Source organism: Stylophora pistillata, chromosome 8 (genome assembly GCF_964205215.1).
Source record: "Stylophora pistillata chromosome 8, jaStyPist1.2, whole genome shotgun sequence".
Taxonomy (NCBI): Eukaryota; Metazoa; Cnidaria; class Anthozoa; order Scleractinia; family Pocilloporidae; genus Stylophora; species Stylophora pistillata.
In genome coordinates this window covers 21,563,954-21,576,696 of record NC_142526.1, presented here as the reverse complement: position 1 = coordinate 21,576,696, position 12,743 = coordinate 21,563,954, and the positions used below count along the sequence as shown (strand labels likewise).

At 39.5% G+C, this 12,743-nt stretch overlaps 1 protein-coding gene and 1 pseudogene across 1 annotated transcript; both read left to right on the top strand.

Annotated features, from left to right (window-relative positions):
• The first annotated feature begins 3,071 nt into the window (after positions 1-3,071).
• On the top strand, positions 3,072-7,051 carry LOC148725459 (histamine H2 receptor-like). Its single transcript, XM_088729831.1, has one exon. It carries the CDS (start codon positions 3,400-3,402, stop codon positions 4,423-4,425), a length of 1,026 nt encoding a protein of 341 aa, XP_088585957.1. The 5' UTR covers positions 3,072-3,399; the 3' UTR covers positions 4,426-7,051.
• A 3,621-nt stretch (positions 7,052-10,672) lies between these two features.
• On the top strand, positions 10,673-12,006 carry LOC148725458 (dopamine receptor D5-like; annotated as a pseudogene).
• Positions 12,007-12,743: the final 737 nt, after the last annotated feature.

Here is a 12,743-nt window from a genome sequence, read left to right as displayed (position 1 = left end):
GACCGTCACTTAAAGGATGCAAGTGACAATATTTCCATTGCCAAGGACAGAGAGGTTGTAAACATCCACTAGGTACTCGAGGGGAAAGCTCACTCCTTCGACAAACTTCTCCATACATCACAGGCACTGGCCACTGAAGACGAAGAACTGTTGTGGTCCAAAGAGCTTCCTGGCAGCCAGTCATCGTGTTCCCTAGAAGTGATTCGAAATTTTTTTTTCTTTTTCTTTTTTTCTTTCCACCTTAAGGTGGTTCGTACCAGTTTCCTCGTGCGGGGAACAGGTCACTCTTGCGTGACGTGCGCAAGAGAAACGTGCGAAAGAAGCGCGACATCAAAAGATGAAAATTCAAAACAAATATGGCGGCGCGTGGAATTTTTTCTACTTTTGTGAGAAGTTTACCTAAGAGCTTGTATTTGATGTGTTGAGCGGCTATTGTGAATGCAGGAGATAGAAACTAAGATAACGAAGACGATTTTTGGAGAAGTAAAGGTTGCTTCATTTCACATTTAAAAAAAATATTCAACCCATATGAAATCTTGCGACGGCGAAAAATGAAGAGCTCAAGTGAAAGATAATCTACCTGAAGTGGATGAAGACTTTGAATCTTCAAGGAAAATAATATGATATAGCCAGAAGTCATGTGTAGGATTTCTAAGATGAGCTCGGAAGGCTGTCTTTGACGGCTGTTTAATGATTTTCTTAGCAGTAAACGTCTGTAAACATCAGATCGTAGGCGCTCGCGCGAGCACACACAATTGTCAGCGGTAGCTAAAACAGATCATAAACAAATGTCGATCTTATCGAATCCAGATTTTTAAATGCGCGAGAACGCGCGTGGAAATTGGTAAACTCACGAAAGCTATTGCATGAAAACAATTATTGTTCCAATATGATAACAACGTCGAAAGGAATCATCAGAGAAACAACTAGAAAATTCTACGGAAGGAAATTTGCGATGTGTGAAAATTGCCCTTTTTGTAGATTTTCTGAAATTCTACTCCGTAGAATTTTTTTAAAATCTTTGTGCATTTTCCTTTTCAAGTGCCAAAAGCAATCACTGAAAAAAATCAGTGGGTCACCGGGTTAGTTTTCGAATTATTTAAGCCACAAGCTAAAAAATGCGTTTTAATAAGCGTATGAAAGCGTTGCCATGGAAACTGCTAGTGACGAAATGACACTTATTTTTGGATAACCAATGATTATGTAATTCAACCCCGTAAAGGTGTTCAACTGGCCTTGGTCAGTCTTTCTGTTGTATTCTTTCAAAGTTACAAACCATCAAAAAGATGAAAACCGGTACGAGCCACCTTAATAGAACATAAAGTATACTCTTGTTATTTGTACACTTCGCGCGGTGCTTTTATCTTTTAATAGAACATAGAGTACTATTATTATTTGTGCACTTTGCGTGTTGCTTTTTTTTTCAATAGAACATAGGGTACTCTTGTTCTTTGTGCACTTCGCGCGGTGCTTTAAGAACGAGGAATACTCTTGCTGTTTGTGTTCTTCGAGGAGTACTTTAACAACTAAGAATACTCTTGTTATTGCGCACTTTGTGCGTGATCCCCTCGATCGGAGAGACTACGAGTCAGATTCACGGATAAACTGGAAACTTTACGACTCGTGAAAGGCCTACTCTGGGGCCTTAAGTCGCCGTAACTTTGAGTGACTTTGGGTGATTTAAGGCGACTTAAGGCGACTTAAGGCGACTTAAGGCGACTTAAGTAAAATTGGCGAAAAAGCATTGCAAATTTAGGCGATTTAAGGCGACCTAAGGCGACTTGAAGCGATTTTATTACACTAAAGTCATAACATCAAAGTTGGCAAGTCTCTCCATAAACCTTAAAAATGTTTACAGAATCCCTTGCCATAAACACAATAGTCATTTTGGTTACTTTCGTATGTCATAAGTCACCATAGTTTAAAACATCCAGATTTCAAACCAATTAGCCAAAAATAATTAGACAAAATTACCACAACAGTTATTGTTAAATTATGCAGTCAGAGCTAGTGAATAAATAGCCAGGTAATGAATTTTCCTTTAAAACGTTTAGAAAGAATTACCACAACAGTTGTTGTTAAATTATGCAATCAGAGCTAGAATATAAATAGCCAGGAGATTATGGGTTGTATGCAACTTAAGGCGACTCAAGGCGACTTCAGTAAGGCGACTTAAGGCAGTTTAAGGTCCCAGAGTAGGCCACGTGAATACATTAGACGATCCATACGTGTTGTACGACTCGTGAATACATTCGACGATCCGTAAGTGTCGTAGGGAACGTTAAACCGTCTATCTCAAAGCTCTAATGAGATTCACGGATCGCCAACACGGCCTTACTGCACGGAAACACATTAGACGATCCGTACGGGTCGTACGACTCGTGAATATATTAGACGATCCGTACGTATCGTACGACTTGTAAGTGCATTACACGATCCGTTACGAGCCATGGTATAAGGAGTCTAATAATTTTTTTTTCCAAGAATGCCTTTATTGACATCCGGCCAATTTTCGAAGGCACACCCTTAGCGTTTCGCGTAGGCTTGAGTATGGCTTTCGACATCGGTCACCTAAAGGAATAGTTTGTGCTGGTGAAAAAGATTAATTGAATGGGATATCCATTGAAAACGCTACTTGAGTACATTAGACGCTCTGCACGGATCTTACGACTTGTGAATACATTGGACGATCCGTTCGATCCGTCCGTAAACCTTGATCTCATCAATCAAATTCTTGAAAGTTTAAAATGGAAGAGATTCTAAGAATGATTAATAACAACGAAGGGAATGGCTATCATTAATAGATACCGTATGATATATGTAGCGTTAGAACGTAATTATGAGTTTTAGCGTTAAAAGTCAAATTTTCTTTAATGGGAATTTTATGTACCATTATTATCTGTTGATGTCTTCTGAGTCTGCGTGATTCAGCAGAAAAAGTCAAAGAGTAGACTTATCGCCATTACACAAAAGAATCCTCGGAAACGTTTCAAACTTTCTTAATTGGTGCTTTCCGTTTATGCATCAATTTCTCTAATCGCGCACTTACTGTCATTAGACCGCGAAAGCCCTTTTTACAAGTTGTACCGTCTCTACAATGAGTCATAATCTCTCCCAGCTGTTCGAATTAGTTAGGGCATTGTTAGCATCAAGGCTTTCTTTCTTCTTTACCAATCCATTCATGCAAGTTGTATTTTGTTTTGAGAAAGCTAGCACACCAAAAGTTCTATCAGCCCCATCCACTTATGACTGATATTTTTGAACAGTTTTTGGGTGATCGAAGCTGCCCTACGTTGTTTTCTTCACAAGATTGTACGTAACTGGCAGAGGGGGAAAATACGCTTTAAAAAATTTACTCGTCGAAGGAACGTCGGCAACTTACTTAACACTCGCAAAGAAATGGCAGATCTTCAATCGCGAAACGAAGCTTTCGTCATCGTGGAGTCCGGCTTTCTTATTGCTCTGAATATTCTGTCTCTGGGAGGTAACATCATGGTGTGCACAGCCGTGTACAGGAATACAAGACTCCGCACTACTACTAGTAATTACATCCTCGCATTGGCTATCAGCGATCTTTTGAGCGCCATTTTCGCCATGCCGTTTGCAGGGGGAGTGCTCATTTCAGGAAGATGGCCCTTTGGTAAAGTATTTTGCCAGATAAACGCCTTTTTCAGCCTATTTGTTGTGTACGTTTCGCCTGTGACGATGGGTTTGACAGCGATTAACAGATACATGAGAATATGCAAATCAGATGTTGAGTATAAACGTTTCTTTTCGCCAGTAAGGTCCCGCCTCGTGCTGGCCTTTGTGTGGGGCTTAATTGCCTGTTACATCCTGGTTCCTCGCTTGGCTGGTCTGCAAGGCTTTCACTTTGTGCCTGAATATGCCTCGTGTTTGAATCAACATCTGAGTACATCTAGCAAAATAGTTCATTATTTTGTGGTCGTTGGCTTGTTTTTCCTCCTTCCCCTGGCGGTGACGATTTTCAGCTACAGAAAAGTTTCCAGAAAGATCCAGGGACACAATATTAGTTTAGCAATGACCTATCAAAGTCAAAGACAGAATGCGAATGTCAGCCCACATGAAATCCGAATAAGCAAGTCTTTATTCGTCGTGGTATTTGCGTTCATGTTATGCTGGGTTCCCGCTTGGGTCATCACTATCTTGACACGCTTTGTGGGAGAAATACCACGCAATGTTCAGTTGTTATGCCCTTTCTTTGTAAATTTGTCCAACACCATTAATCCTTTCATTTATGCTGGTATGAATCCGTTGTTTAGGAGAGAGTTTCAAAGTATCCTGCGCTGTGAATTTTTCAACAGAATTGGCAGTGAATCAGACTCGAACACCCAAGATAATCAACAGGGATCTAGTCAAAGAGCCATCCCCCTTGCTCAAAGCACCACACAGGAAACCACCATGTAAGTTTTGAGGCATTAAGCAAACACTGGCCCATTAAAGGTAGAAAAGGGAGGCCAAAATTAGCGCACATGAAATCTGAAAAAGGAAGGCGTTATGCGTCGTATTATTAGCGTTGTTGTTATGCTGGGTCAGTTCCTGCTTGGATCATTACCATCTTGGCACGTCTTGCGAACCTTAATGTTTCAGGGGGGATATTGTAAAGGGGAAATTAGATGCTAGTCACTTTGGAGAGTTATGTTCTGGGAACTGCAAGAAGTTGATTAGTACTCACTTTAATTAAAGGAGAAGCAAGACATGAAAAGATGCAATCCTTGCTTTATAAAAACGGAGAGGAAAGGTGTCGCGCCGCCTCACATTAACAGACTAGAGAAGAAAAGCTCTTCAGATGTTTTATGCAGGTTAAGAATCATACACAGTCCAGCGTAATAAGTTACCCATATCAGTGACCAATTTAATTCGTGAAAACCTGTACTAAGGTAATATTCACCTGAAAAAGAAATTGCGACGGCTGCTTAACTCTTTCACCCCCTAGATCTCATTATTAATTCTCCTCGCCGTCTGTCCTACAATTCTTTTGATGTTACTCTTTGGAGAATTTGGTATTGAATCAACTTATTGTCTTCTTATTGATATTTTTCTTTATTCTCATCACTCGGCTGCTTGATATTATATTGCTATTGTAAGGAGTTAGAGGGTTAATACCGAGAGAATATTGACCGGCAATAGAGCACTTTGATTGATTGCCCCGGCCTAACAAATACTCATGGTCTTAAAATAAGTGAGGAGAATTTGCTACCTTTCTATAATATCAAGAAATGGATAGATATTCTAGTCTTCTCGGATAAGGACAAATAAAACGTAGGCCCCGTCTCATGCAGGGTTAGGGGTAGGAGACGTTAATTTCCCACGCACGAGATCACTGTGTGGTGGATGTCCTCCCCTGGGGTGGGATGGGAGGGAAGGTGAGATCGTTATATGGACTGAAGCGGCTGCCAGAGGCGCCTGATAATGCTGACGTCCGATCTCAACCTTATCATTGTAACTAAACACGTTTGTTGTTTAGAGTGCTTGAGACTTTCTTCTTACTCTCCTGGTTGATTTTAATTATTGGCCCTCTGACTTCCCGAGTCGTGTAATAAATTGGTTGTATTGATGACAAAATTTCAAAACACTGTCGTTTTCTGAAGCCTTGAAACTAGTATGATACAATTTGGTCACAGTGTCATCTAGTGGCAAAAGTGTTGGATGAATTCGTGCCTGTGAACAAAAGCTTTTGTATTTTAGTTTAAAAAAAAAACCATCATGACAAGAAACAACAATAAGCCATGAAAATGGCTTAATTTTGAAATCATTTCGTGAATTGAACTTGATATAAAAGTTTCTCTTGTGTCATTTCAATTTTTCATGATTGTATTAGGATACGTCTATTAATCAAGCTAATTCAATTGTAAGAGCCCGTTCTCCGCGATATACTTTGAGCCTGCGGCATTTACCTCCTGAGAATAATCTCAATTCACTTTAATGTCATGGATCCACAGAACAGGATTTGGAGTATAACTATGGCTGAAATTACTCTTAAGGCAGCAAAAATCGCATTTCTCTAATACAGCAAAAATAAACATTTCTAGTTCTATCATTATAACTTTGCAGTCCTTCTTTTCAATCTTATTGAAACAACAAAGCAGAAGCGAGTAACTATTCAATAAATATCGCGTTGTATCAAGTAGACAGACTCATTTTGGCATTTCAAAACAAAACGACGTCATCAAAAAGCATGTATCTATCTCAAGGTGAAGGCTAAATATTTCATCTGCTCGTATTGACGACATGAGCCACACAATATTAATACATCAGAGTTAGACATCTTATCATGCATCCATTAGCGACTTCCTTAACAAGTTTAGATTATTCTGATATCACTGGACAGATATGATTGATTTGACGTGTTTCCCTCCGTCAAATACGACACGTGTGAAGTGCGGTAAAGTTGTGTTTAAAACGAGCAAAATGACCCGCGCTCAAAGAAGGATGTTTGTTTCCATCAAAGTTGCAAATGTCAATTGTGTGATAGCTTCCCAATCGTCACATCAATCAAAGCCCTTTTCTGGGTGTATGATAGGCGGACAATGCTTTTTTCAGTAATTAAGGACATTACCACTCACTTGTCAGTTACACGAAGCAAAAAAAATCGGACGCTTTTTTTTCGACCGCCAGTCCAAGGAGGGTTAGCACAGCCGCAAGTAAGAAGAAAAACCCAAGTAAGGTAATATCAGGCACAGAAGGCACTAGCAACACGACGGTGCCGCTTTTAATTCTTCCTTAGAGACGCAATGTATGATAATCATTCTGAAAACAGTCCGCGTTCATCCTTATTAACATTTAATGTTCGCAAGGTTAAGAGTGGTTAATTTCTGTAAATCAAGCACAGTGACATACTGACCGATATCATCATTTTTGTAGGGGTTGAATTATCGACAACAAGGCAATTCCAATTTTTTAGCTACTTCAAAAATTTCACATGAAGCATATAAAAATTGAGAGAAAAGAGAATTCGCAACAGAAATTGATAAATGATTAAACAGATGGTGTCTTCGATTTCAGTAAAGATAATCGATGTTGTGGTTAAAAATATGGGGAATTAGCGACAGAAAATTGAGAATTCAACGAACAGATCCTATCTTCGAATTAAGACAATATGTTGTGGCTCACTTTTCTTCCCTTTTTAGATTTGCTATATTAATTTCTTTTTGGGTTGATAATATCTGAGAGGCAAATTGTCGGTAAGGGAAAAAGTTAGAGCAGGATGAAATTGAGTGAAATTTTCAGGAAGCCTCGAATACGCAAAAGTTCTCCGACCATTTCCTGTGCCGATCTCTTCTGTTGTTTGTCGGATGATTGATTTATTGAAATTAGACCCCCTATAGTTTTTATTCGGCTTTCGTCTCGTATATTATTATCGTGAGCTAAACCACAATCTGTCATCATCTGCTGCAGAATTTCGTTCATGTGTGGGCGTAAAAAGTATCTGTCTTAGTGCCGAATATCACCCGAAAGACAGATTTATACGCCAACCGAAACAGCCATACGTTTTAAAGTTTCTTCCCGTTCTTATCTCTTAACTGCTAAGAAAGATGAAGTTCAAAATTCAGCCGCGAGTTCCAGACCTTCGAATAAAGCAATAATATTTCACTGCTGACTCTTGCGCCATTATCTCCTCTTCAACACTTTAAACTAGAATGGCCATGGCTGACTATCTACAAAGAAAGAACAATTTTCAAGAGAGCGTCGGAGTTATTGCACAAGTTTTGCTTCATTGCATTCTGATTGGTTTGAAAAGCTTTCGCCACTGCCTCAACCAATCAGGCCCCGGTTGTTCGAAGGATGGATAACGCTATGCACTGGATAAATCTCTATCCAGTGGATAGCGCAGTACGTTTTGTTAACACTTATCCGCTGGATAGCGATTTATCCGTTGGAAAGAGTTATCCGTCCTTTGAACAACTGGAGCCAGATATAAAAAAAAAACAATCAAGACTTGATAGCGTTTCTCTTCTCCTCATAAACTTTTCTTCTCCTCACTTTTAGTGACCAGTGGCTCCTTGCAATGTACTCTTTTCGTCAGCTTTTCCGTTGTAAAGACTGTAGCTTTGGGCCGGTTAAAATGCGCTCTATCTAAAACTACAATAACTGTTACTAACCAACGTGGGTACATAACTAACAAAAATTTACTCCAACGCTTAACAGGAAGTCAAGTAAGGTAAATATCAATTTTACCGGTCGATCCTCAATAACTGGGGGGGGGGGGGGTTATCGTTCTTTGATGAAATGTCCATTATTAACTGTACTGCATAAAGTTTACTCCCAACCTCAAAGCAAATGTTGACTACAAAGCTAACAAAAATATATCGCTGGGTCTAAACAACTTACTGCCAAAACAGCAATTACATTCGAGCTCGGACGATACCGATTTTTCCTCCATAGCTTTAATCCACTAAAGAAAGAAAAACTACATTCGTAAAAAGGTAAATTTTTGGCTCGTTAGTGTGTTAAGCTAGTTTGCAGTGTGTATCGAAACAATCGCCATTTAGAAACGGGGCCTTTTTACCTGAGCACCTTACAGCGCTTTCTAGAGGATAAAGCGTCAATTTCCCAAGGCAGACTACTTGCAATCTCTTAATTTACCAATATTGGCATGGTAGCAAAAGACACTGTGTATGCCAAATATCTAAAGATTTTTCCGTGAGACGAGGTACGCACTCTCTTGCACACAATTAATTGCACAGGACTTGAAGAAACTCCATGGCCCTCGTTTACGAAATTGTCCCCTTAAACGGAACGTTTATGCAGTGGTAGAGCTAGACCTACGTTTATGAGAAAATACAGAAAAGAAATTTTCTAGTATAATAATATGATAGTGACAAAAATAGTAATGATAATAATAAAAACTGCCTTATCAGTGTTATTCAAGTTACGGGAAAAAAGATTATCACTTTCCAAAAAGATCAAAAGCTTTATAGCGTCTGAGAACACTTGATATCTCTGGCATTGTTTTTGAGCGGAATGTTTGCAGGTGAAACTCTGGTAAATGCATAAATCATTGTTGAATAGGTAGTTTGTTGTGACATGAGAATTACTATCGTCAGCAGACAAATCTTATTGGTTAAGGCCCTTCACGTCAGCGACGCGGTAATCATGTGAAGTTCTCATGGTAATCAGGCCGAGGTCACCTGTTAATCATGCATAAGCGCTACTCACACAATTTTTCTCACTACTTCCTGCTGTAGAACTGTAGTTTCAATTTTTGGGAAACAAACCTTAAGTCGCCTTACTAAAGTCGCCTTGAGTTGCATACAACCCATGATATTCTCCTGGCTATTTATTCACTAGCTCTGATTGCATAATTTAACAACAACTGTTGTGGTAATTCTTTCTAAACATTTTAAAGGAAAACTCATTACCTGGCTATTTATTCACCTTAAACCTTAAAAATATTTACAGAATCACTTGCCATAAACACAATGGTCATTTTGGTTCCTTGTGTATGTCATAAGCCACCATAGTCTAAAACATCCAGATTTCAGACCAATTAGCTCAAAATAATGAGACAAAATTACCAAAACAGTTACTGTTAAATTATGCAGTCAGAGCTGGTGAATAAATAGCCAGGTAATGAATTTTCCTTTAAAATGTTTAGAAGAATTACCACAACAGTTATTGTTAAATTATGCAATCAGAGCTAGTGAATGAATAGCCAGGAGAATATTATGGGTTGTATGCAACTCAAGGCGACTTTAGTAAGGCGACTTAAGGCAGTTTAAGGTCTCAGAGTTGGCCACGTGAATACATTAGACGATCCATACTTGTTGTATGACTCGTAAATGCATTAGACGATCGGTAAGGGTCGTAGGGAACGTTAAACCGTCCTGTTCAAAGCTATAATGAGATTCGCAGATCGCCAACACAACCTTACTACACGGAAACATATTAGACGATCCGTACGGGTCGTACGACTCCTGAAAATATTATACGATCCGTACGTATCGTACGACTTGTAAGTGCATTAGACGATCCGTTACGAGCCATGGTATAGGGAGTCTAATAATTTTTTTTTCTAAGAATGTCTTTATTGACATCCGGCCAATTTTCGAAGGCACACCCTTAGCATTTCGCGAAGGCCTGAGTATGGCTTTCGACATCGGTCACCTAAAGGAATAGATTGTGCTGGTGAAAAAGATTAGTTGAATGGGATATCCATTGAAAACGCAACTTGAGTACATTAGACGCTCTGCACGGATCTTACGACTTGTGAATACATTGGACGATCCGTTCGATCCGTCCGTAAACCTTGATCTCATCAATCAAATTCTTGAAAGTTTAAAATGGAAGAGATTCTGAGAATGATTAATAACAATGAAGGGAATGGCTATCATTAAGAGATAGGGTGTGATATATGTAGCGTTAGAACGTAATTATGAGTTTTAGCGTTGAAAGTCAAATTTTCTTTAATGGGAATTTCATGTGCCATTATTATCCGTTGATGTCTTCTGAGTCTGCGTGATTCAGTAGAAAAAGTTAAAGAGTAGATTTATCGCCGTTACACAAAAGAATCCTCGGAAACGTTTCAAACTTTCTTAATTGGTGCTTTCCGTTTTTGCAACAATTCCTTTTTTCATTGTAATTACACTAATCGCGCACTTACTTTCATTAGACCGTGAAAGCCCTTTTTCCAAGTTGTACCGTCACTACAATGAGTCATAATCTCTCCCAGCTGTTCGAATTAGTCAGGGCATTGTTAGCATCAAGGCTTTCTTTTCTTCTTTACCAATCCATTCATGCAAGTTGTCTTTTGTTTTGAGAAAGCTAGCACACCAAAAGTTCTATCAGCCCCATCGACTTATGACTGACATTTTTGAACAGTTTTTGGGTGATCGAAGCTGCCCTACGTTGTTTTCTTCACAAGACTGTACGTAACTGGCAGAGGGGGAAAATACGCTTTAAAAAATTTACTCGTCAAAGGAGCGTCGGCAACTTACTTAGCACTTGCAAACAAATGGCAGATCTTCAATCACGAAAAGAAGCTTTCGTCACCGTGGAGTCCGGCTTTCTGATTGCTCTGAATATTCTGTCTCTGGGAGGCAACATCATGGTGTGCACAGCCGTGTACAGGAATACAAGACTCCGCACTACTCCTAGTAATTACATCCTCGCATTGGCTATCAGCGATCTTTTGAGCGCCATTTTCGCCATGCCGTTTGCAGGGGGAGTGCTCATTTCAGGAAGATGGCCCTTTGGTAAAGTATTTTGCCAGATAAACGCCTTTTTCAGCCTATTTGTTGTGTACGTTTTGCTTGTGACGATGGGTTTGACAGCGATTAACAGATACATGAGAATATGCAAATCAGATGTTGAGTAAAAACGTTTCTTTTCGCCAGTAAGGTCCCGCCTCGTGCTGGCCTTTGTGTGGGGCTTAATTGCCTGTTACATCCTGGTTCCTCGCTTGGCTGGTCTGCAAGGCTTTCACTTTGTGCCTGAATATGCCTCGTGTTTGAATCAACATCTGAGTTTATCTAGCAAAATAGTTCATTATTTTGTGGTCGTTGGCTTGTTTTTCCTCCTTCCCCTGGCGGTGACGATTTTCAGCTACAGAAAAGTTTCCAGAAAGATCCAGGGACACAGTATTAGTTTAGCAATGACCTATCAAAGTCAAAGGCAGAATGCGAATGTCAGTCCACATGAAATCCAAATAAGCAAGTCTTTATTCTTCGTGGTATTTGCGTTCATGTTATGCTGGGTTCCCGCTTGGGTCATCACCATCTTGACACGCTTTGTGGGAGAAATACCACGCAATGTTCAGTTGTTGTGCCCTTTCTTTATAAATTTGTCCAACACCATTAATCCTTTCATTTATGCTGGTATGAATCCGTTGTTTAGGAGAGAGTTTCAAAGTATCCTGCGCTGTGAATTTTTCAACAGAATTGGCAGTGAATCAGAGTCGAACACCCAAGACAATCAACAGGGATCTAGTCAAAGAGCCATCCCCCCTTGCTCAAAGCACCACACAGGAAACCACCATGTAAGTTTTGAGGCGTTAGGCAAACACTGGCCCATCAAAGATAGAAAAGGGAGGCCAAAATTAGCGCACATGAAATCTGAAAAAGCAATTCGTTATGCGCCGTATTATTAGCGTTCTTCTTATGCTGAGTCAGTTCCTGCTTGCATTATTACCATCTTGGCACGTCTTGCGAACCTTAATGTTTCAGGGGGGATATTGTAAAGGGGAAATTAGATGCTGGTCACTTTGGAGAGTTATGTTCTGGTGACTGCAAGAAGTTGATTAGTACTCACTTAAATTAAAGGAGAAACAACATATGAAAAGATGCAATCCTTGCTTTATAAAAACGGAGAGGAAAGGTGTCGCGCCGCCTCACATTAACAGACTAGAGAAGAAAAGCTCTTCAAATGTTTTGTGCACGTTAAGAATCATACACCGTCCAGCATAATAAGTTACCCATATCAATGAACAATTTAATTCGTGAAAACCTGTACTAAGGTAATATTCACCTGAAAAAGAAATTGCGACGGCTGCTTAACTCTTTCACCCCTAGATCTCATTATTAATTCTCCTCGCCGTCTGTCCTACAATTCTTTTGATGTCACTGTTTGGAGAATTTGGTATTGAATCAATTTATAGTCTTCTTATTGATATTTTTCTTTATTCTCATTGCTTGGCTGCTTGATATTATATTTCTATTGTAAGGAGTTAGAGGGTTAATACTGAGACAATATTGACCGGCAATAGAGCACTTTGATTGATTTTAGTT